The 22,021-nt window shown below is 51.2% G+C and overlaps 1 protein-coding gene across 2 annotated transcripts in view; it reads right to left on the bottom strand.

The window, feature by feature from the left end:
- Positions 1-3,252: 3,252 nt before the first annotated feature.
- Positions 3,253-22,021, bottom strand: part of LOC128727534 (uncharacterized) — a 31,026-nt gene continuing 12,257 nt past the window's right edge. For both annotated transcript variants that reach the window (XM_053821455.1, XM_053821454.1), the window contains one exon: positions 3,253-9,605. In XM_053821455.1, coding sequence (XP_053677430.1) covers positions 3,253-9,537 — 6,285 coding nt within the window. In that variant the 5' untranslated portion in view covers positions 9,538-9,605. The remainder of the gene's footprint in view (positions 9,606-22,021) is intronic.

A 22,021-nucleotide genomic window follows, 5' to 3' on the forward strand; every position in this document is an offset into this window, starting at 1 on the left:
AAAACGAAAGAAAAATTGCCATGCTGCGGAAGGTGAAACGCAAGCTTGCCACCAAAAAACCCGTCAAGAGGCTGGTGATCACACGTGCCTCGGTTCGACCGAGAGTGGAAGGGCATGAGTTGATAGCAAGTCGCAAACAGTGAGCGTCTGGATCAACGAACTGAACGAATCGTCCTAGAAGTGTAACCCTGGTATACGTAAATACGTAGTGTTAGATAAAAAAATGTACTTTGGTACATGGATTATTTCAAGTAGATTCTAAGCTGCAAGAGAAAAGTGCGATGGTGTTGTAGTAATAAACAAGAAATGCAATCATATGCATATCACAAACGAAGCTGGTAATCTAGCGTTTAAAGTCAACGTTGCACCATCGATTGAAGCTGCCAAGGAGAATAAAAATACACACTAATCGGTCACAACGATTATCGCTTTGGTGATGCCTTGTTCCGTTCGTCCTCCTCTAATGACCAATTTGTCAGCGATAAGCTTCCGGTACTTCAAGAAAAACGTGATTACGTCGTGTCGTGAATGATTTATGGTTCGATTGGACTCCCCTTTACACGCGTTGATAAGGAAATATTGTTTGCAAGGACATGCTTTTTAATAGTTACCAAATTCGGATGATGCGACAAAGAAACCGGCACGGCACTATGTTCGTTTTCAATCAACATTCAAAAACAACTAAATTTATTTTACTCCGATTCCAGCACGAAAACATAATTTACACCGACACACACACACGCAAACACACACACATACACACAAACGCACACGCGCAGTCCTGTGCCGCTGCGATCGGGCAGGAGTGAAACCAAAACGATATAGCGCAGGCGTTTGGTACAACACCACCGGACACGCGGTGTTCCGTATGCCATCGACGATCAGACGGCGGTGTTGATGCAGTTGGCGTGTGCTAGATTTCCTCTAAAATACTTAAATATTGGCCGTGGCGATAAGCCGCACGCTGTAGCTCTCCATCCCTGCAAAGGAAGGCAATGGCGTGCGGGCATACGTCCTATGCGGCACCTTCTAAATCGTCTCTTATCAAATGCTGTAAAATTCCTTCGCCCCTATGTCGCGCTTAAATCTGATCCGTCCTTAAACGCCGGCTTTTAACTACTGGCCAATACTAGGGCCGATAATATAATATGCTTCCAGTTATCCCGGGGACTTGATCCGGATGAATCGTGATTATCAGCAGCCATTTGGCATTCTACACTCGTCTCAGCGGGCGCTACAAGGTAGAATGTTTTTCTTCTATTTTCTTTATCGTTACACACGTCCTTTGGCTGCCACGTTTGTATTCTGTCACCTGAAGGCACTGATTCCTTGTTTTCTCATTACAATACGTTTTGCTTCGATTCCTCGATTTCCCGTTCTCGTTATTTGGTACCGGTTTTGCGACGACGCAGCCTTACGTAGATGCTTGTTATATTCCGATGCTATCCCGATGAACCCATGGTGCTCTAACTCTAATGAATGTGTGCATGGTTGTACACTCGAAATCATTCGTCAGTGATGTGACCAGTTCGTGATTTTTTTCTTCAATTCATCTTTCTCTAAACCCTTCATAAAGCATTTGCTTTGGGCTTGCCAAACAGCAATCAAGATAAAGCTTTCCTTAACGGAAAATGATTCAAAAACACACCGTCCGGATAGTTTGCTAACAATGCTCTCACAGCACGGTGTAGCACACGTGGTTGTGCAAATAAAAGGTGGGTACAATCGTTGTCAATCCTTAAAAGTTTACGCTGTTAGAGCGATTCCTCACGGTGATAATAGTTCAAAATAGCGTCCTTACGATAGAAAACCTCCACACATATCGTACAGGGATGCAACAGCAAATAGGCCAACAACAAGGAGCTATCGATGCACTTGACTAGATGGGTGTTAGTGTGTGTTTGGGAATGATTGTTTTTCGTTTGCCACACGTGAATAAACACAGTACATTTCAACAACTCGCACTAATTATGAGACAAAGGAAAAACGTTTGTAGTTTACAAAGAAACTTATACGTACGATGCTAATCGTACGCTCGAACTGGCTTTTTTAAAGGGTACGTTGCAAAATAACATGTTTGTGCCAAATAGAAACATTGTTACCTTACGATTTAGATTGTACCATTTCCAGAATTAACCAATTGATTTTAAAACTCTTGTTCCAAATTTTTTACAGATTTTTACTGTTTACTAACCGATGTCTCATAAGCGTATTGCATACGAAGCTTTAGAAAAATTATTTTAATAACACTTAAATTGATCGCGTTAACACCGTTCTATTTCCCGCTCTCCTAACTGAGAGCATTATTCCTCTCTTAGTTACCAGGTTTCTCATTCTCAGCAAACCATTCCATAAACGGTTTGCTATAATAGCTCCAATGCGTCCATTATAGCGTATGCCTTAGTGAACCATAAAATACTTCTCTCTATGCCATAATTGAACAGTGCTATGAATAAAACTATACCACGCTTTGCACCAGTACGGTTACATGATTTTTTTCTGTTCCGTCTTCCGATAGAAATCAAATAGTTCTAAAGTTTCTTTGTATTAAACGTATGTGTTTAACTAGGCATACGGCAAATAAAATTAGGATAGTAATTGATTAAAATGCAAACTATAATAAACTTAAATGTTGCCATTCATCCACAAAAGAGCAGAACCTCTGGTAGACGATCGCAGGCAACTCTTCACAACGAACGAGCGAACGTCTACTATCGCTTTGTTTCATGGAATCATTGTTTAAGTACGTGCTTGTATTATTTTTGCTAATAGGAAAATGAACGGTTAAGTTACTTTGCCGGTACGATACACTTACGAAACGGTGCCTTTTTTAAGAATACGGTATTGATAGATGCACGCATCTGAATAAGCATTTATAAAACAAAACGCAGGAATGTTTCTTTTTCATTTTTGTTTTCCGTTTGTTTTTGGATACAATTCTTTCATGCAAAGGCAGGAATGGGTTAGGTGTCTTGTTTCAGCAGAAACTTTTCGTTTAATAAAATGTACGCTGCTGAAGCGTAGGAATGCTATCAAAATCTAACGAACCTGTATGCTTCACGTGCACTCTTTTGTTCTGACAGATCGTCGATTGTTAAAACGCAACTAAAATTAAATTGAATGTGACGTTGTTGTCCAGCGCTACAAACGCCGATCACCGATGGCTCACCGTTCAATCAATTGCGGCTACGATCGCCGCGAGTGACGCTCCAATTTCACGACGCTGCAAACGCGTCCATCAATGGTGCGAGCCTACGATGACCTTGGGTGTTGTTGCTGCTGCTGGCGTCGATAGCTTTCCGCCAGCTTTTCCACGTAATCGCTTCGCTCCAGGCGCACGTACGGCACCGGTGCGGCTAGCAACGTCGAGACCAGCGACGAAGGTTTCGCGCGAACCGCCAACGACGGTGAGCTGGGAGAAGTCCGCACAGGCGAGCAACAGCAACTCCGACGTCTAACCATTGCCGCCTTTCGCCGCTCGACGCCACGCGATCGTCGATCGACGTCAACGGAGATGGACCGGTCGAAGGACGGCGTGATGCTGACGGACGTTCTGCGACGCCGTGCCAGTTTAGCGTATTCGTCACTCGGCCGGATCATCGATCCTGAGGCTTCCTCGTCGGTTGACGACTTCCGGTGGTACCCGTTGGCAGGCGGTCGGATCTCATCAGTTGCTTGATCAAATATCTTGTACGATGGAATGATCAGTTTGCGAGGCGCTTCACGCTTGTTGTTCACGTTCACGATCACGTTCGGGCGGGACGTCGCGGATTGTGGGCTACTTCCTGAACGAGTCACAATCGGCGATGGCACTGCCGAAGGAATCGGGCTGGCGGGCTTCCTGTACATTTGATCAATATTGAGCAGGCTTTCCTCGAAAGACAACTTCTTCTTCTTTCTCGTGGTTGTGGGAGATACTATCACCGAGCGGGAACGATCGCTAGGAGATGTGATTTTTGCTGGAACATGCTGATCCAGAGAGCTGTTAGGGCTTCGGCTATTGGTCCCTGCAGAACTACCAAGCGGACTGTTGCTACCGCTGCTGATGATGTTGTTGCTGGGACTCCTTTTATCGTTGCTATTGCTGCCAGAGCTGGTCATACTATCATCACACCGGACGGGACTGGATGCAACCGGTTCAAGGATAGGTTTTTCATTTTCGAAGTGAGATTCTTCGTGCTGGAGCAGCGTCTCCTTGGCCGGTTCTTGTGCATCTTCAGGACATTCAGCAAGCTGAATAGTGTTGTTGTTCGCTTCCTCTACCAAGACACACGGGCTTTCAGGTTCCTCTGAGCCAGTTTCAACAGCTGCTACTAGCTTAACCGTCTCCTCCTCTCCTTCCATTTCGGTGCTGTTGTTACTGTTGCTGCTGCTACTGCTGGAGCTACTGCTAGAGCTGCTACTACTGCTCGATGAGGACGAGCTCGAAGACGACGAACCAGACGAGTGGCTGGAGCGAGACGTACTAGAAGATCTACTACTGTTGGAGCCGCTTGAACCACTCGAGCAGTTACTGTCGTCATCTTGATCGGCCATTAGGGACGGCGTTGCTATTTGCGAGGCTTTACGCGCTGCGATCAGCTTGCTCCACCGAACAGTATTCCGAGACAACACTCCATGACGCAACTCGATGTATCGCTGATGGATAAGATATTTTCGCAACAGACGGTGGTGCAACTTTCGCTGGCTGACGGCGCCTGAGATGTACTTTTCCCGGAGCGCTTTTATCACGCCATCCTTTAGACTTTGCTCCTCCGCATGCACCGGAACGATCTCCTCGTACTGTATGCACTCGACGTCCTCCTCAAAGGCGAACAGGTCCGACTCTTTCACTGGAGCTTCGGCCTCATCCTCGGACGAGCTCGTGTGCATCATCTTCTCGATCTCTTGCTCGACTCGACTGAAGATGTCGTTCTCACTGTCTGCCGTCACCATCGGTTCCGGAATTGGGGCGAGGTTTGCCATGAAGATGTCGTGATCTTCGCAGCCATCTCCCACATCCTGGCGAACAACGATGAGATCCTCCTCCTGCAGCTGGACGTTGTCACGCAAGAGATCGGCGATCGATCCGCGATCCTCTTCGACGATGAACACTCGACCAGCGTTCGAAGCCGTGGAACCACTGGGCGACATCTCAGCATCGACTTCTGCGTCGTCGATGATGCACACCTCGTTCGCAGAGACATCGATGAAGATGTTCGTCTCGCTGAGAACCGCTCGACAGAGGTCTTGCAGTCTCGGCGGTTCGCTCTTCATTTCCTCAATGATGTACAGGTGTTTGTTGATGCAAATCACCTTTTCACAGAGTTCCTTGAGCGTGGCCGGCTGGTGAAAGAGCTCCAACGAATAAATCTTATCGTAGCAGAGATCTTTCAACGAGGGAACGGTGGGCAACACCAACACCGTGGGCCTCTCAGCGTCCCCACATTCGGACGGCGTTGGAGAAGACTCTTCCGCAGCTGGTACGCTGTCGCTGGGTTGCTGTTCCAGTGTACTCAGGTCAAGCTCGTCTTCTAGGTCTTGATGGGGCTGGCTTAGAAGCTCTTGTCGCCTTGTAAGATCTTGTTTGGCCCACCGACGGAAGGATTTCGAATTGAGCGTGTCCACCAGCAGACACTGCAGACTTTTTGGACTACGTTTGATAGTTTGTACTTTGAATTTCGACATATCACAATTGATAAACTCCTCGATGCTGGAGCGGCGCGCCTTCTTCGGAAATCGAGGCATATCGTAATCGTAGAAGCGGCGCTTCCGATACTTCGGAAACACAGCGCGGGGCACTTTGAACGAGGCCTCGTCGGAGTCAACGGACGAGTCCTTCGGCGCTTCCGTTTCCTCAGCAGGCACATCAGGTTCAGCTTTCTCAACGACCTCCGGCAAACTAGCCGTCACGTCCTCTTGCTCGGCCATTGCAGGTGTTGGTTCTTGCACCTCTTCAACAATCGCTTCAGATAACTCTTCTGCTTTGCATTCCGGAGTTTCCGTTTCCTCCGAAAGATCGACGAACTCCATCTCATTATTGTCCAGCTCATCCTCACATTTTTCGAGGCTTTCCAGTGGCTTTTCGTCATCGCACTTACTCTCAAACTGTGGCTGCTGAATGACTGATTTCTGCATGATCGATTCGTCCTGCCGATCCTGCGAATCATCCAACCGTACCTTTTCCTTCTCTTTCTCCTCGTACACCACCTCCGACTCGAGCTCGGTTTGGTAGTACTTTTCGCGGTTCGACTCGATCTCCTCGAGGAACTTCAGCGAATCGGCACTGTCGTTGATGGGGACGACATTTTTTGGCAACTCGTTGATCACACTCAGGTGTTTGTACTTGTTGAGCTCGGACTGCGGCACGTCGTACGACTCCAGGATGTAAAGCTTCTCGCCGTCCTTGCCCGTTTCCTCGGATTTCGCCGGCTTCTCGATGTCCACCAGGATATCCGGGAGGTTACCGGTGTTCTGCACGTTCGCCACGATCACTCCCGTGTGGCCGGTGACTGGCGGGACCACGGCTGCAGCAGCCGCCGGTATAGGTGAAGTAGAATTTGTGAGTACATCTTCCGATTCCACTGTTGGGCTTTCCTTCGTGGGCGCTTCTTCCAGTGGAGTTACTTCCGCCATCGCAACCAATGACACTTCTGCCGCCGGTGGTGGCTCCGTAGAACCTTCCAAAGGCTGAACCTGACTCATGTACCTGCAGGACTCGAAGTTTTGATGCGCGATCAGATTGTTGTTGGCTTCCTTCGATGCCTTCGATGCGGCCGAGGATGAATCTTCCTCCTCCATCTCGCTCCAGCTCGTCAGGTAATCGCGCAGACTCTTATCCTTGAGGTTTTCGTCCAATCCGAAGGTGCGTGACTCCATCCCGAGCTCCTCCATCGTCGGGTAGCCTCCGTAGACTCCGACACTCTCCGGATGGTGCAGGTGGTGGCGTTGGTGGTGGTGTTGAAGCTGTGACTGCTGCTCCCCGGTCAGAATTTGCTGGCCACCTCCGTAGCCGGCGGACATCACGTTGCTGTTCGGCAGCTGATTGACGGGTTTCGAATGCATGTACCGGTTCTTTGGGTACATCTGCTGACAATCATAGCTCAACGCGTGGTTCGTTTCGTATATCGAACCTGCTCCAGCTCCCATGCCCGACGATGCGGTGTTCTTGAGGATCTTCACGCTGTTAATCTGTTCCTCGAGGTCGATCAGCGGGTGATTGATGTCGATAAGCGGACCCGGCGTATCGTAGAAACAACTCGAAGGCTTCCGGCTCTGATGTACCACAGAAGGCGCGTTCGTTGGTGCTAAAGTTGCTCCATTAACTCCGACATGCTTCTGAGGAGTCACGGTTTGCTGCGTGGGATACTTCATGCCATAGTGGCCAGAGTAACCTATACCAGTCGCTTGCATACTACCCGTTGGAGCGTTGTAGTGTTGTGGCACATTGCTCGTCGGCACGTTGGGTGTGTAGAAATCGTTCAGGTTCTTGCTGAACGTCAGCTTTGGATTGGGATAGCCTATGGGAGCTTGCGCCTGGTGGTGATATCCTCCAGTACTACCTCCACCGGCGTACTGCGCCGAACCAGCCATCTGCGCGTGATGAGGATCACCGCTGTAAGGATGCGGCATCGGTACACGTCCGCTCATTGTTCGTTGGTGGCAAGGATCATCGTAGGCCGTGGTTCCGTTTGCACCTGTGTACCCATATCCAGTGACCACGTTCTTGTGGTGTGGATGTGGCACGTGATGATGCACGGGATGGGACGAATGGGGATGATAACCTGCGTTCGGTTGACCGGCGTAAGCCATCCGGTTCGGTGGGATATAGTGATTGTGGTTAGCCGGAGCGTGGTGAGAATGTGCCCCCGGCATCTGTTTGGCGTACGAATTGCCGTAATAATCCATGGCTGGATTGAGCGTGCCCTTAGCTGGCGCCATCTGGGAGTAGTACGCACCGTGACCGGCGATGTTCGAACCTGGAACCGTTGGACCGACCACTCCGGAGCCACTCGCAGACATACTGTAGGTGTTGCCACTCGCATAACCCCCGCCGGTTACGTAACGCTGAGATCGTTCGTTGTACATGAGATCGGCTCGGGATCCTCCCGTCATGTGCATCCCTGGCGGGTGCCCTGCAGAGGGATACTTGTTGCGTACGATATGTGGGTACGCGTCGTAACCGGGATGTGCTCCAGAGCCGCCTGAGGCTTGGGACTGTTGAATAGGTGTCGCTTGTACTCCCTCAGGGTGGTAAAGCCCATACCCACCACTTGTTCCACCGGCGTGTGAATGAGAGGGCGCATAATGGCCTGTCGAACCGGGTTGACCCGGTTGTGATACGTAATCGGCGACTCCGCTCGTGTATCGATATCCACCCATCGACCGGCCACCGACCGCATTTGCCGACGTGTGGTGGTACTTGTTGGGGTTCTTCGCCTCAAAGTTCCCAATCACCGTTGCCTCGTGGTGATGACTCGTATACTCCGTCCAACCACCTGCTGTTCCGCTCGATCCGGAACCTCCTGAGGACCCGATTGCACCATACTTCCCACTCAGGTCCTTGTACCCAGTGGCCACTTTTGGTTGATACTGCGGTGGGCCATGGTACGGGTACGGTGGCGCCATGATATTGTGGTTGTTGTTACTAATGTTGATGATGGTCGGGTTTGTTGGAACGCCCTGTTGAACACCAGCACCTCCGTTCGGTACGATCGACGAGCCGGATCCCGAACCGTACTGGGAAGTTGCCGTTACACCTCCGAGAAAATCGCCTCCAGCAACACCTGTACCACCATTCGTGATGGCCGTTAGCACCGGTGCAGCTCCCTGTCCGCTGCTGATGTTGTTCACGATGTTGGTGTTGATGTTGTTGATGTTATACGTGATGCTGTCACCGGTATTGGTCTCGAACTTACGCGAACTGTTCGTGACGCTTGAGCTGTAGTTGCTGCTACTGCTGCTGCTGCTGCTGCAGTTGATGCTTGATGTGTTCCCGTTGCCGCTGACTCCAGCACCTCCTCCAGCACCACTCGTGCCATCAACGCTTCCACTCGAACCGCTGGCGTCGAACAGACCGACTGTGTTGCTGTCGGAAAAGAGGTTACCACCTCCACCACCTAGCGACTGATGCCCGAGGGACTCCAGGTGGTGTTGCTGCTGCTGTTGCTGCTGTCTCTGCTGATGGGCTGCTCCTGCTGACGTCTGTAGCTCGGGTTGTGACGGTTGTGGCTGTGGTTGCTGTATAACATGACTCTGCTGGATGGTGGAGCCGGAAACTGATTGACCGTAGCTACCGATCACCACCGATTGCGCCGTCGCCTGCTGCGGTGTAGCCTGAGCCGATAGATGTTGCTGCTGCTGCTGCTGGTGCTGGGAATGGTGATGATACTGGTGGTACTGTCGGGACGGCCCTAAGGGCGGACCTGGAGGCGGGGGCGGCTGCGGTGGGATTTGGGGAGGGTTGTGAAAGTGGTACTTCACATTCGTGCTCGGCAAACCGCTGGCGCCCGGGAAACTGTTCGAAATGTCCGCAAACAGTCCACCATGATGTTCCATTGTCGGGATCGAAGAACGCCGCTTTGCCTAGCGATTCATTTGACGCGAGGACCGGGTCTAACCGGGTGCTGTAGGTGAACAAAAAAGGGTGGTGGAAAGAAACAGAACAAAGAAAACGAACAATTAGAGTCGCCAAATTACCAGCAAAATTGATACAGGAGGGATAATTGGTACCGTTTGATGGAATGCATTTGTGTGATGTAAAATTTTAAATCCCTTCACTCATCGGAAAAGTGGAGTCCTTTTCCGCAAAAGCGAGCGGAAACAGCTTTCACTTTTCCCGCCAATACTTTCCAAACGACTGACGCACGCGAACGTTGCGTTTGCCAATCGATATGCCAGCTTTGGCGTCCGGTCTAAACGGAGAAACCATTACTACCTTCTATCTGTCGCATCGCTAGCGAGCCATACCGAGGCCATCCCCTGACCGGACGAGCGATGTTCTCATTTTTCTATGTTCTTTTCTTTTTTCTCTCTCATACGAAAAAAAAAAACGGTGGTGAGCGTAAGGGCGCCTCCACCTATCGGATAGATAATGGCGCTCGGGGAAAACCAACCGGCTGGTGCCAGCTATGACTGTACCTTCGGGTGAAGCATTCGGATGGTGCCATTTCCTACCGGGCGCTGGTAAATTATTCACCATAATTGATTTGACATATATTTGAATAATTACCCGGCACCGGGTCGAACGAAAGCGAACCCGACCGAACTGACCCCGGATGGGTGCGACTGGGTGGGGTGTGGGTGGTGCTGCGTGAAAGCATGGGAATTTATGAGAACGGAACGGCTCGGGGTGGTAATGCAATTTTATGCTGCACTATTGATGGCATCTAATCGCGCCGGTAGATCCTAATGACCGCTTCCCATTTTGCTTTTTATTTTTGTTGTGGCTCGCGTTCCGTACGTTCCGGACGTTTGTCGATCGAGAACATTAATTTTCCGCGCGCCGAAACAATGCCCCTGCTCGGGGGTTAACCAAAAAAAAAGTCCATTAACGAGCGCCAAGGTCGTGAGGTTTCGTAACGCAGCACGCCGGTAGTCTGTGGCACAAAATGGTCACTAAACAGGTGCTTGGAATGGCACATAAACTGGTCGAAAAAATGGCGCCTCCATGCGTCGTTTGTTCTCGCATCCTTTTCACCACGTGGCAGCCAGCTGAAAGACCCACCGACTGGCGGAAAAATAAAACAGACAGCTCTTGCGTGCCGATGAGGCTTTAAACACGATCAACCAACGTCCGTTTTCGCCCGTCCCGGTCCCGGGTACTATCGCACTATCGCCGAGATCGATCGCGGAAATGGCATATTAACATACATTTCGCCATGGCACTGTGCGCCCTCTCCCAGGCGTTCAATGGCCAACCCAATCGGCAAACCGGGCCCCGGGCCACGTAACCACGTCGAACATAACCGATTGCCGGTGAAAAGGCTGGCGTGCCGGATACCGGATGCCTCCGCGGCCCGCACCAGGTGTCGATAGGGATGAAACAGGACACACGGAGGCCGGGCTTCTTGTGCTCGAGCGCACGAACGTTCTGGTTGCGCGTGCAGCGGAAGTGCTAATTTCCGATTTCGTTGAAAAATGCTCAAACATGACCCTCCCCCAGTGAGGGTAGGGTGGCGGGGTGCGTCGATGGAGGGTTTCCCGGGGACGGAAGTAGGTCGACAAATGGCGCTGGAAAGCCGGCGGTAGCACGGACACGCGCCCGACTCGCAGCCAAAGCGAAATGTCATGCAAAAGTGATGACTTTCGTGCCGGTGAAATAGTGACGGCTACGGTAAGGGTGGCCACCCCATTCGTGTGCCAAGGGCCAAGGGATTGCAGGGGAGTCGAACCGGCACCGTAGGGACTCTCGTTTGTTTGTACGCGAACGGGACGCTGGTGCGGCGTTGCTAGGGCGCTTGTGTGACGGCCTGGGGGAAACAAACGGATGGGGAAACCTTTCAAGCATGTGGAGGGAAAAATGTAAGAAACGAACAAAAAAAAATACCGCACACGCGGCAACGTCAGGGCAGGACTGGCATTCCCCGGCACGGCAACAATGCGTCCGTGTGCGGGCAAGGAAAAGCGACGTCCTGCTGGTTGGCGAGGTTTGCGGGAAAATTTAGCATATTTTCGTCGGCGGAAGACACCAAATAATATTGCGAAACACAGCAAAAAGCGGAGCAAAGGAATCACGAGCATGGGCGCGTTTTGCGTTGCCTAGAGCCGGCTTAACCGTTTGGACGACGGCAGTATTTTTACTCAGTAAAATCGAGGATTCAAGTTCGAACCACAAGTAGTGCATTTCGTAGGGCTGGTGGGTAAATTCAGTGCGCAGAATATATAGCCCAGCCGGTATGAGGCTAGCTTTTGTGAAACCGGAAGTCACGCATGTTCGATTGTGACCTACATTTTTGGGCAGAAATGAATTTACAACGTCCAACGTGCGGGCGGTTTGGGCTACTTCAAAAATCCCACAACTCCGTTTGGTGGATCAAAAAGGGACAATAGAAACATGACCGCCTCACGGGATTTGTAATGTTGAAGCATCCAAAACGTGTGTCGTGGAACGAAAAGAAGAAAAAAAAAGGACGTGAGCAGTACCGTTTAGGGACACATTTGGAAAACACCTTCCAGCTCTGTTCCGATCGTTGTTCGTGAATCGCTCACCGGATGGTGCCGGCGTTGGCGGTAGGCCGGAAAAAAAGGGACGGAACAACAGCGTTCAAAGGTAGCGAAGGAAAAAAACCGGTTCCGAAAGGGAAAATTCGATCAATCGTTATCGCAAAAGGAAATCGACGCGGTCGGTTAGAGGGCGTGTGTCAGAAGGCGAGCAGCCCACGGTGGTAATGGTTGCAGGAAATCAATAATTTCTTTGAATTTAATAAATTGTACTGCCAGTCGGGACTGGCAGCTAGGACGGCTTAAAGGGTGGTTCGAAAGGGTGACGCGTGTTGAACAGGGGGCGAATTGTGTGGTGTTCGTTGGCGCACGTTGTCTAATGGAAGCTTTCCGTTCGTGAGGATCTTCCTTTTCACTTGTCCTGCATAACAACAGCGACCGGTCGTTCTATCGCATTGCCCTGCCTGCAACCAGGAGGAATGGATTATTCAGTGTTTTCTCAGTTTCCTACCACACCGCATAGTCAATTCGTTTGGACTACCGTCCGTTGATCCTTTTGGCCGGTTGATCCGTACTGTAAGGCTTCAACTCGCACCACTTCCTTCTCAGTTCGTCTCGAACTCACGGAGAGATGTTGTTTGTCACCCAAGCGGCGGTTTTGCTGTTCGATATTATTTTTATTTTCCACCACACACGCGCACAGGGTTACATCCTTCCGGGGAGATTTCCCTGGGCTTGGATGGAAGGAGCTTAAAAGTACAGGATCGTCGAAAGCACAAACAAAGTTATGAGCAGGTTGTGACTAGCGGGAACTTATATTGATGCATCGGAACTCGGTGTATGCTGTTTGCTTTCCAATCAAACCCGATGTGAGGTGTACTAACAGGAGCGTTGTTTTCATGCAGGATAACATGGTCAACGGCACAAACAAGGCTACACAAGAGGTTAGGAATAATGGGAATTTTTTGTTTCACCGTGTCGTGGAGTAGTAAAAAGGAGTCATTTGGAAAATGTCGGCAGCAAATCATACTGCACCTAGTTATGTTGTTAGTAGCGACCCCATAATGCGATCGTTATTCAAACTATTTACTGTCATTTCTTATGACCCCACATGGATTGAATAGAGCAGCACAATCATTTGCAAATGTTTGCTTGCTCCACATTTCCCAGCCCGTCGGTGGTTGCGGAGAACAGTTTAAACTGGAAGTATACCCACCCATCTACCCAGCAAGAACGAACCGAGTAAACGGCCATATTCTTACCCATCTCGCGTGAGGGCTTCATCCGCGCGCAGAACGTGGTAATGATTTAAGCAAACTTGTGCCTCCACCAGAGCCCTCTTCAGTGCCGTTATTTTCCTTTTTTTGTTGTTGAAATGATCTAGTTTGCATTTGTTTGTTATGGCGCACGATCTGTCACGCATTTGCCGCCGCATTACGACCATTGACAGAGCGTGGCATGTAAACTACTGACGATGCGTATGTACCAGTGTGCGACACACATGGCCATGGATAGTTAAGTGCTGGGACACGCGTTCCAGAGCATGCCGACGCTGGTCGCAGTTTTGCCAAGAATGAAGGCCCACCGTAGCGAAGATCACTGTCGATAATGGCCCCGAGGGCGACACGGATAAGGCGCCCTACGGCAAACGGAGCAGAACGCATATGGTTCGTTCCGAGCTGCAGCGTGCATTTTACTTAGCAGAGATTCGTTAATTAGCCTCTGAATCAATGCCGTTACTGCGCGCCCAGGCGATGGTTAGCTGCGTGCTGTCTAGAGGAATGAATGGCAGCTCGGAGAAGCGTTCGACTTCCGTTACACATTCGTCAAGGTACGTGCCGATCGGTCTTCTGCCATCTAATGTGCATTCGGATGGAATAATGGCGAAGTATGATTTGCATGGCCAATACAGAAACAGTCACGATGCGATGGTATGCGATGTATCACAGGCATAGCGAAAGAACGCAACCAGAACAATCCCGCAGGAAAGGCTTTCGAGGACACACGAGTCGGAACGAACCCTACGGCTTGACTTGTGACAGGTCCAGCGACCTCCACGAGCTCTCCACGAACGCTATCATCATTAAATTAATACATTCGCTTGAGCAATCAACCACCCGTTGTAGGAACGTTGCGGAGAAAAGGGCCTCGCTTGTAATGGGGCTGTTTTTGTGTCCTTCGTTCTTTTAATGCATCCGGGGTTTTCCCGGAGCTTTGCGTGCCACCGATACCTGAAGGGCTCCCCAGTGTGGATTGAAATGGCTTTTGGGTGAAGAAATCCGAAACAGATTGACACCCGCCATATGCTGCGAGTTCTCTTCCATTAGTGTTATTTCACATAGACGTGTGGTGCGAACGAAAAAGCTTCACAGCTCCTGTACGCAAGACTACCACACCAGGACACGCAAGACGATGCCGAGACTTTTGGAATTCGAGGAGCAGTGACAATGACTTGAAAGTTTGCTCCACAAGCAACAAACTTTTACCGCATCGTAATGGCGACGGGATGATTGCCCGGTTGCTGTAACACTCCTTAATGAATATTTCCCTCTTTCCCAAGCAACTTTTCCTGTTAACGGATACTTCATTATTTACGATACTTTGAATCGAGTTTAGATTCCAGCGTGCTTTCAGTGCGCTTTCCCAGTGAAAAGCGGCTATAGGCAAGCGCCTCACGCCGTTCGACAGTGATGCAATTTTTCTTCGTTTGAATTGATGTTGGCTGTCGTTTCGATTGGCGTTTTTCGATTCGAGGTCATATTTCCTCCTCGACCTAGAGGTAGACCTGGGTAGGTGGCTCAGGAAAACTCCATTTAATTACACCTCATGCATACACACGTGCGCCGAAGCTCGAAGCTCGACTCGCCCTCGGTGGTGGAATGGTATGAGGTCACTCCATCAGGGAAATTGTGTCCGGTCGGTATCCGGTTGTAAATAAATGACTGCACTGCCTTCCAACGATGGAGCAGACCCCGAACGACCCCAAGCGAGAAGATGGAGAACCGTTCCATGGGAGGCTCACCATAAGGGAACATTTTTCAAGTGCATTTTTGATGTGACGTTGTTCTCGTAATGAGGCTCCTTGCTTCCTTGTTTTCCACCGTTTCGGTGACGCCTATTGGGGAGGCTCAAATGGCACGGAAAGCGAACGTATTAGTGTGCGTGCAGGTGACCGATGAACGGCTTTCGCGTTCGAAATATCCTTACTGGTGCATTGACGATTTTCCATTTTCGACGAACCATTCGTGATGGAAATGCTTCCCACTCCAACCTTCGACAGAGGCCATGTTTAAGAGAGTGACAAACTCGAGGTACTTCTGACGCCAAACACCTCACAAGTGAAGCCCCACAAAGGTTGGACTTCGAGTGGTGCCAGAACCGACTGCAACGCGTAAATAATTCGCTTCCCATCGTCAACGCGTGAGGATACCACGATACCAACCTGGCGGACGATACGGTTTGTGGCGCTAATTGATTAAGTCGTTTAATTAATGAAAACCGATTGCTTTAGGTGACGCCCGGTACCGGCCGGAACGGTGCGATGACATACGACCGTTTTCCACCGTCGGTCGATCGTCCTGGCGCGGGAAAACTATTTCCGCCCCAGCAGGACGACGATCGACAACGGATGATTGGTGGGAAACGTTGCGTAAAACCGGCCTCGAAAAGTTCATCGTACCGGGGGAAGCGCTATTAATTTTCATTAAGGACCGTAAAGCATCGGAACCCTCTTCAAATGGTGCCGCCAACCTCCCGGTCGATACCGATTCCTGGTCCCATCGCCACAAGTGGGCGATAAACATTTTTCCAAGCGGCACGCCGTAATGTAATCGGTATCGCTTTCCGGCTTTTCTCGGTCGGTTTTTCGGCTTTCCATTCCGCTTTCCGGTTACGATGGCGGAACATCCCGGTTGTCCTTTCCCGAAGGAGCGCACCCTCGGGGGGATTGGACACAAACAACACGAGGGTGGTTCGATTGATGAATTGAAATTTATATATACAGATGTATGTTCCTCGGCGCTCACTTCTTGCTGTGTTTACCTTCGGAAGGGATTGTTGCCTTTTTGTTGCCCTTTCGGGAAATGATCCCGCCGGAAGCCAGCCAGAACACGCTGTTTACATGTATGCCAGTGTTGAGATGCCCTGTTCGGGAAATTTCCCCAGCGGCCAGCGACAGTCGAAATCGATTGCGAATCGCCACGCCACGCCAAACGCAAGACGACGGATGACCGTACCGGCTTAGCTCCATCAGCATATCACCCGTAAGCCATCGGAAGCCATAAATCCAATTGAATAATTTTCAAATTAATAAATCAATTGCCATCATCATCGTCATCATCATCATCACTGCCACTGCGGCCGTTGGATTGTTCGGGTTCTTCAACCACACCGCTCTGCCCCTGTTGGGAATGAAATTGCTTTCATATTTTATTAGTTTTATTGCGCAGGCAGCTGCCGGGACAATGCCGGTGTCCAGGGCGTCGACGACAACGACGACGACGACGACGACGACGACGGTCTTCGATGACTAGATTTGTTGCACGTCCCTTTCGCGGGATGGCCTCCAGGCCAATGCAGCACATTTCGCCTTTGATTAACTCAGGCGTCCCCAGGCAGAACACACGCCGACCGGGATAGGCGCGTTTTAAAATCACTTTCAACCAGCCCCCGGGACAGAACGAGGTCAACGGTGCGGCCATCCTTACACCCTTCTTCTCCCATCGAACGGCATCGAAGCCACACGAAGGAGGAACCGCCCTCGATTACGTAGTTAAATCAATAGAACCGTCCACCGAGACGAGGGAATCGAAAGCCCCTTCTGGGCTCGTAATCGCCGTAAATTGATAATCCGTCCGATCGAACGATTGATGACCTTATTTCTCGGGACCGGCTTTCGAGGCAGATCGTCCGACCCTTCGCAGGACCCTTCCACCCCAAAAGCGGGGCCCCTTTGCCCGGTTCCATCGATCGGTTCGCGTTCTTACGCGCGGCTTCCGCGCGAACGCTTACAAATGCACGTGCGGTTCAAGGGTCACGCAATGGGGAAGAAGAACACACACACACACACACACACACACAGGGAGCTCCAGGCCGCTAAGGGTTGCGGTGGCTTGGTGGTGTTACCACAATGTTTCCAACCCTCCCCCTCGAGCCAAGCCGCGAGCTGCAGTCAATTATTATGTAAAACGGAAATAATGCGACCCGTTCAAGACGACTAGCATGGCGCGCAACGGTGACACGGACAACGACGACGACGACGACGACGACGACGAGTCAAAACCGCAACGGAATTCGGTTCCACCGGTGGTGTGGTGGCGCTCTGGGACTCGTTCCCGCCTCTAACGAGGGAGTTTTATCACCGTGGTCTCAATTTGCCGGTATTACGGCGGCCCGTGGCTCGTCAGCTAAGGGAGGGTGTGCGAGACTGGACTTGGGAGGTCTCTTTTATTTCTTCCCCCGGGCCGGACCTTTCGGCTCTCGGCCCTTAGCGGTCACGACTTCCGCAAATTTGTCCCACTGTCTCCAGGGGGAGGAGCTGTGTGTGTGTGTGTGTGTGTTTTTTTTCTGTATTTCGGGGGTTTTACCGGGTTCGAAGGGGGACACGACTGTACGGCCGCACGTCGTTCGACACACCGTTGTGCTTCTTTGCATAAACCAACCCTCGGACCATCTCCACCCACCCTCCCAGTGTCTGTAATGCGTGTCGCGCTTATGTACTCGGTGGCGATGGAACGTGAATTACTGCCCGTTGGTAAATAACCGCCAGTCGGAAGGTTGGAAGCAGCAATAATAACAAACAACGTCACCGCCATCATCATCATCATCATCATCATCATCATAATCATTATGGCTCCACCTCGCCTCCACCGGGCAGGGGAGTGCGCGGGTGCGCGGGTGTGCGGATGAGCGTTCTAAGGGTGAATCTTCTTGGGTCCCATTCAACCCTCCAAAGCGACCCGTTTTGCCATTGTTATTCACTTCAGCTTCATATCGTCGTAAATGCGATCAGAACCAGAACCGCGCTACGTTATGGTGGTGTTATTTTTTCTTTTTCTTTTTTTTGTGGAGCAAGGATAGCAACCAAACGTGCAGTTGTGCTGTTGCATGCGTCCAACCGACGCACTTTGGTGGGCAAAAATGTGCGATTGTTCTTGGTGCAGCGCGGAAAACTTACATTCGCAGGTACGCGAATTTTCGCAACGACGACTGACAGGCGAGCTGATAAGCCGTTGGTGTGCGTCGTGAAGAATCCGCTCTACCTAAACACCACAGGGACACGTTGATGGTGACGTCTTGGGTTGCGCCAAGGAAGCCATAAATTAACGCCCCAACGACAGGGACAGCGGCTTAGCCGAAGGGTTCCATCGCGGATAGCACCGACACCGCCAACAAACAGTGCCGGTGATGGCGCAGGTCGGAATTTAGAGGTTTTCCCCCTCAGCTGCGTGAAACCCACCCAGCGACCCACAGAATGAAGACGTTAGAAAAAAAAGAAACACGGCCCTCAGCTCCGTTTATACCATACGTTCTGAGAGTCACCCGAGCCCGCGTGTTTGTCATTCAGTGGCCGCGGCGAGATAACCGGAACATCGCGAAGTTTATCTAATGGCTGCACGCACGGCTTACGAGCACGGTTCGATCGTGATGGCGCCCGTTGTTGATGGGCCCATGCGCCCATGCGCCCATGCGTGTAATGTGACCGGGGGCCAGTGAACGATTGCGTGATAATGGGGCGCGATTTTGGGTGCTGTAACCCACACCACCCTGTAGCTCGAGCCGGAAACTCGCGATCTCGCGCGCGGATTGTTTTTCCACAAGCGCGCCACGATCGGACAGGTGTGTTGGGTTTTATTATTATTTTTTTTTCTGCACCACCATCCGACGATCCGCGACCGTTAGTTCGTCGCTGGTTGCTGTGAATAGATTGCGGCAACATCGAGCTTCCAGTCCACTGCAAACCGTCCGGTTCCACGTCGACCGTCTCCTCGACGCGTCAATGACCGAGGACCGATTCCTGCTCGGTGCGTCAAACGAGAACTCGTCGGGCTGCTGGCGGGCCAATTACCATCCCGGTGGTAATTGAACGCAAGCGGGAAACTCGAGAATCTGGAGCAGTTGGTGGCGTTTTTGCACCTGCAATCCTGGAGTCAGGACTGCAGCGACTCGTCGGGTGGTTGAGGTCGCTCCATAATCCTCCCGACGCGTCCCGGCGAAAAGCCATTACGCTCGGTAAACATCAGCTCTCATTGCGGACGTGGGACGACGTGGAAAAACCACCCCCGAAAGAGGCCGCTTTTCCGAGCCGCTCGAGTCGGCCTGGAGTGCAGTTGAAATGGTTTTTCCTTTTCATCCGTGCAAATGTCAGCGGTGCAGGTTGCCGGATTTGTGTGTGTGTGTGTTTGAGTTTTTTTGCCTTCGTCCTCTTATCCTCCTCCGTTTTTTAATTCCCTGGTGCAGTGTCGCATGAGCTCGGCACAGCCGGCAATGACCTTCGTACGTCTCTGCAGCCGGCGTTTTGTTTTGCTCGAGTGGGAAAACGACGCAGCCGGCACATTTGCCCGCGGTAAAAATCTTTCTCCAGCCTCCAGCAAAGAACCACCCACCCAGTGCGGCTTATCGGCTCGGTGGAGATTTAACGAACGCAAGGCAAGCAGGCGAGGACAGCGTGTTATGATGGCAGATTATTATCTTCGGTGACACGGGCCTTCGGGATGGGTAGCTTCAGCTCCAGTGACGGCACTCCGTTTCGGTCATTTGTTTTTCCTCCGTTTAATTTCACCTCCCAGCGTGCGATTGCTGTGCGGGTTTTTCTGAAGGTCAACCGCATCGTAATACCGCGAAAAACGACCCGCGTGGAATGCTGTACGAGCGATTACGGGCCCGGCAGCAACCGAATAAATCATATTCAATTAATTTTACAAACGACGATAATTAATCGTCATCGCGCCATGGCCACGTACAAGGGGGATGGTTTGTTACCGGTGGTGGGTGCTAATCTGCAATTTACAGGTTTAATGCGCTCCTCGCAAAATTGCGTCCATCTTTGCGTCCCCGGAATGGTGAGTAAGCCCGACCTCGCACAACTAGAAAAGCTGGCGCAAACGTCTCGGCGGATGTGTTTGCCCTTCACATTAGCACCTTACCGTCTGCTGTCACCAGGCGATGAACATGTCGTAGGAAAAATGATGCCGGAAATGAACGACGAGTCACTCGGTAGGCAGTTTTTATCGATAGGCTAGATTCACCAAGAGCTCCACCAAAATGGAGGGACAGAAAATTAAGACCGAACTCGAGCAGTAGTACGACAGTCGGGGCAGACTTGGCGGGTAAAAATAAGCCCTCCGTTTGGCTTCACATCACCGGCCTCAGGTGTCATGTTTCACATGACAGTCGGAGGAGTCATCGCTGAGTGCGGAAGGAACCGAGACCGATATTCGATTCCCGAGCCACGCAAACCGTTCTAAACCCTCGCTACTGTAATAGATCGCGCTGGCAATGTTGAAGGATGGCAGCTTACACGAAGGCTTCGTACGGTCGATTGGAATTGGGGTGAAACATCTACTCTTCGTCGCGATATTGATTGTGTCGTTATTGTGCGTTCTTCAAATGAATATTCCTTAATTCGAGCGACGGGTGACTGTTAAATTGAATTTACAGTCCCTTTTCGGGCCTGCATCCCTTCTACCAAACCCGAAGATGGTTGCACTTGCAGGGTTCATCATTCACCGTTTTCTTCGTACTTCTGCTGGCTGAAAACGCAACCTAACACGGGCGCAATTAAATAAATTGCTATCAGCTCCATATCTTGCCCGTTGATCTTATTACTTTCGCTCGATTCCGAGCGCTTCCGGCGTGCGTTCTCCGATAGGAGCGAGCGTTGTTTGCGAATCTCCACGCGTCGGAAAGCTTCCGAACTGTCCCGCTGCCTTTGGCAAGGCTCTTATTTGACCACGTGCAGGGTGCAGGCGAGCTAGGCTTGCTGGCGCTTCTGGCTGGCCCACTGCTGACCGGCCGTCCGTGAGAGTCACAGTAGGCGATGCCTACAGCGTGTGTGCAACAAGTGGCGCTATCTCGTAGCTTGGGGGTTGTGCACAACCACACCAAACTCGCGCCATGTTTATCAACGCTGGGTTGACGGCCAGCCACCGAGAGATATCGCAATTCCACCGACATCCACACCGACGCGCGAGCTAACGGCCCTGGGGCTTGATGTGCGCGGGTCATTTGTGTGAGACCGCGTTTTTCACCTGCAAACTTGTCGCCTGTCCCTTCGGCATCTAGTACACCTGGGACGTAGCGAGCCCATTCGCGCTGCGGTGGCAATGTGTACCGCCCTCAGGCTCCCTGCTGTGGGCTGTGGGAGTGATAAGAGCCCATGTTGTTGTGGTTGTCTTCGAGTAAGCGACACGACAGCAGATTGCACGACAAGTTCATCAGAATGAGCCGCAATCGCGTCGTACTTGCGTTGGCTTTGCGTTCCGCATCATGGGGTGAATTCTAAGCGCAACAGCAACTCATCCGCCATCACCGTTTGGCTTGATCGTCATCGCTCCATTCATGCGCTCGTACACGAGATTTAACCCGCTTATTATCTAATAGCGCCACGTCACTTTTGCGTGTTGATCCACGAATTCGGTGCCGGCGAACATTCGCGACAACCTGTGCCATCGCGCGCATCCGAATCACAATTACCGGATGGTTGTGGTAAGGGTGGGCACAACCGGGCGGCAATTAACGTGCCGTTGCCGGGATTTGGACACGCTAGCGGGGAAATAAATTGGAAACTGTATCGCCACACGAAACCCATTCGACGTGCGCGCTTCCGGAGTGAGGAGACACAGTCAAAACGCGATTGTAGTTTGTTTTTTGTTGTTGCTGT

Source organism: Anopheles nili, chromosome 3 (genome assembly GCF_943737925.1).
Source record: "Anopheles nili chromosome 3, idAnoNiliSN_F5_01, whole genome shotgun sequence".
Classification (NCBI taxonomy): Eukaryota; Metazoa; Arthropoda; class Insecta; order Diptera; family Culicidae; genus Anopheles; species Anopheles nili.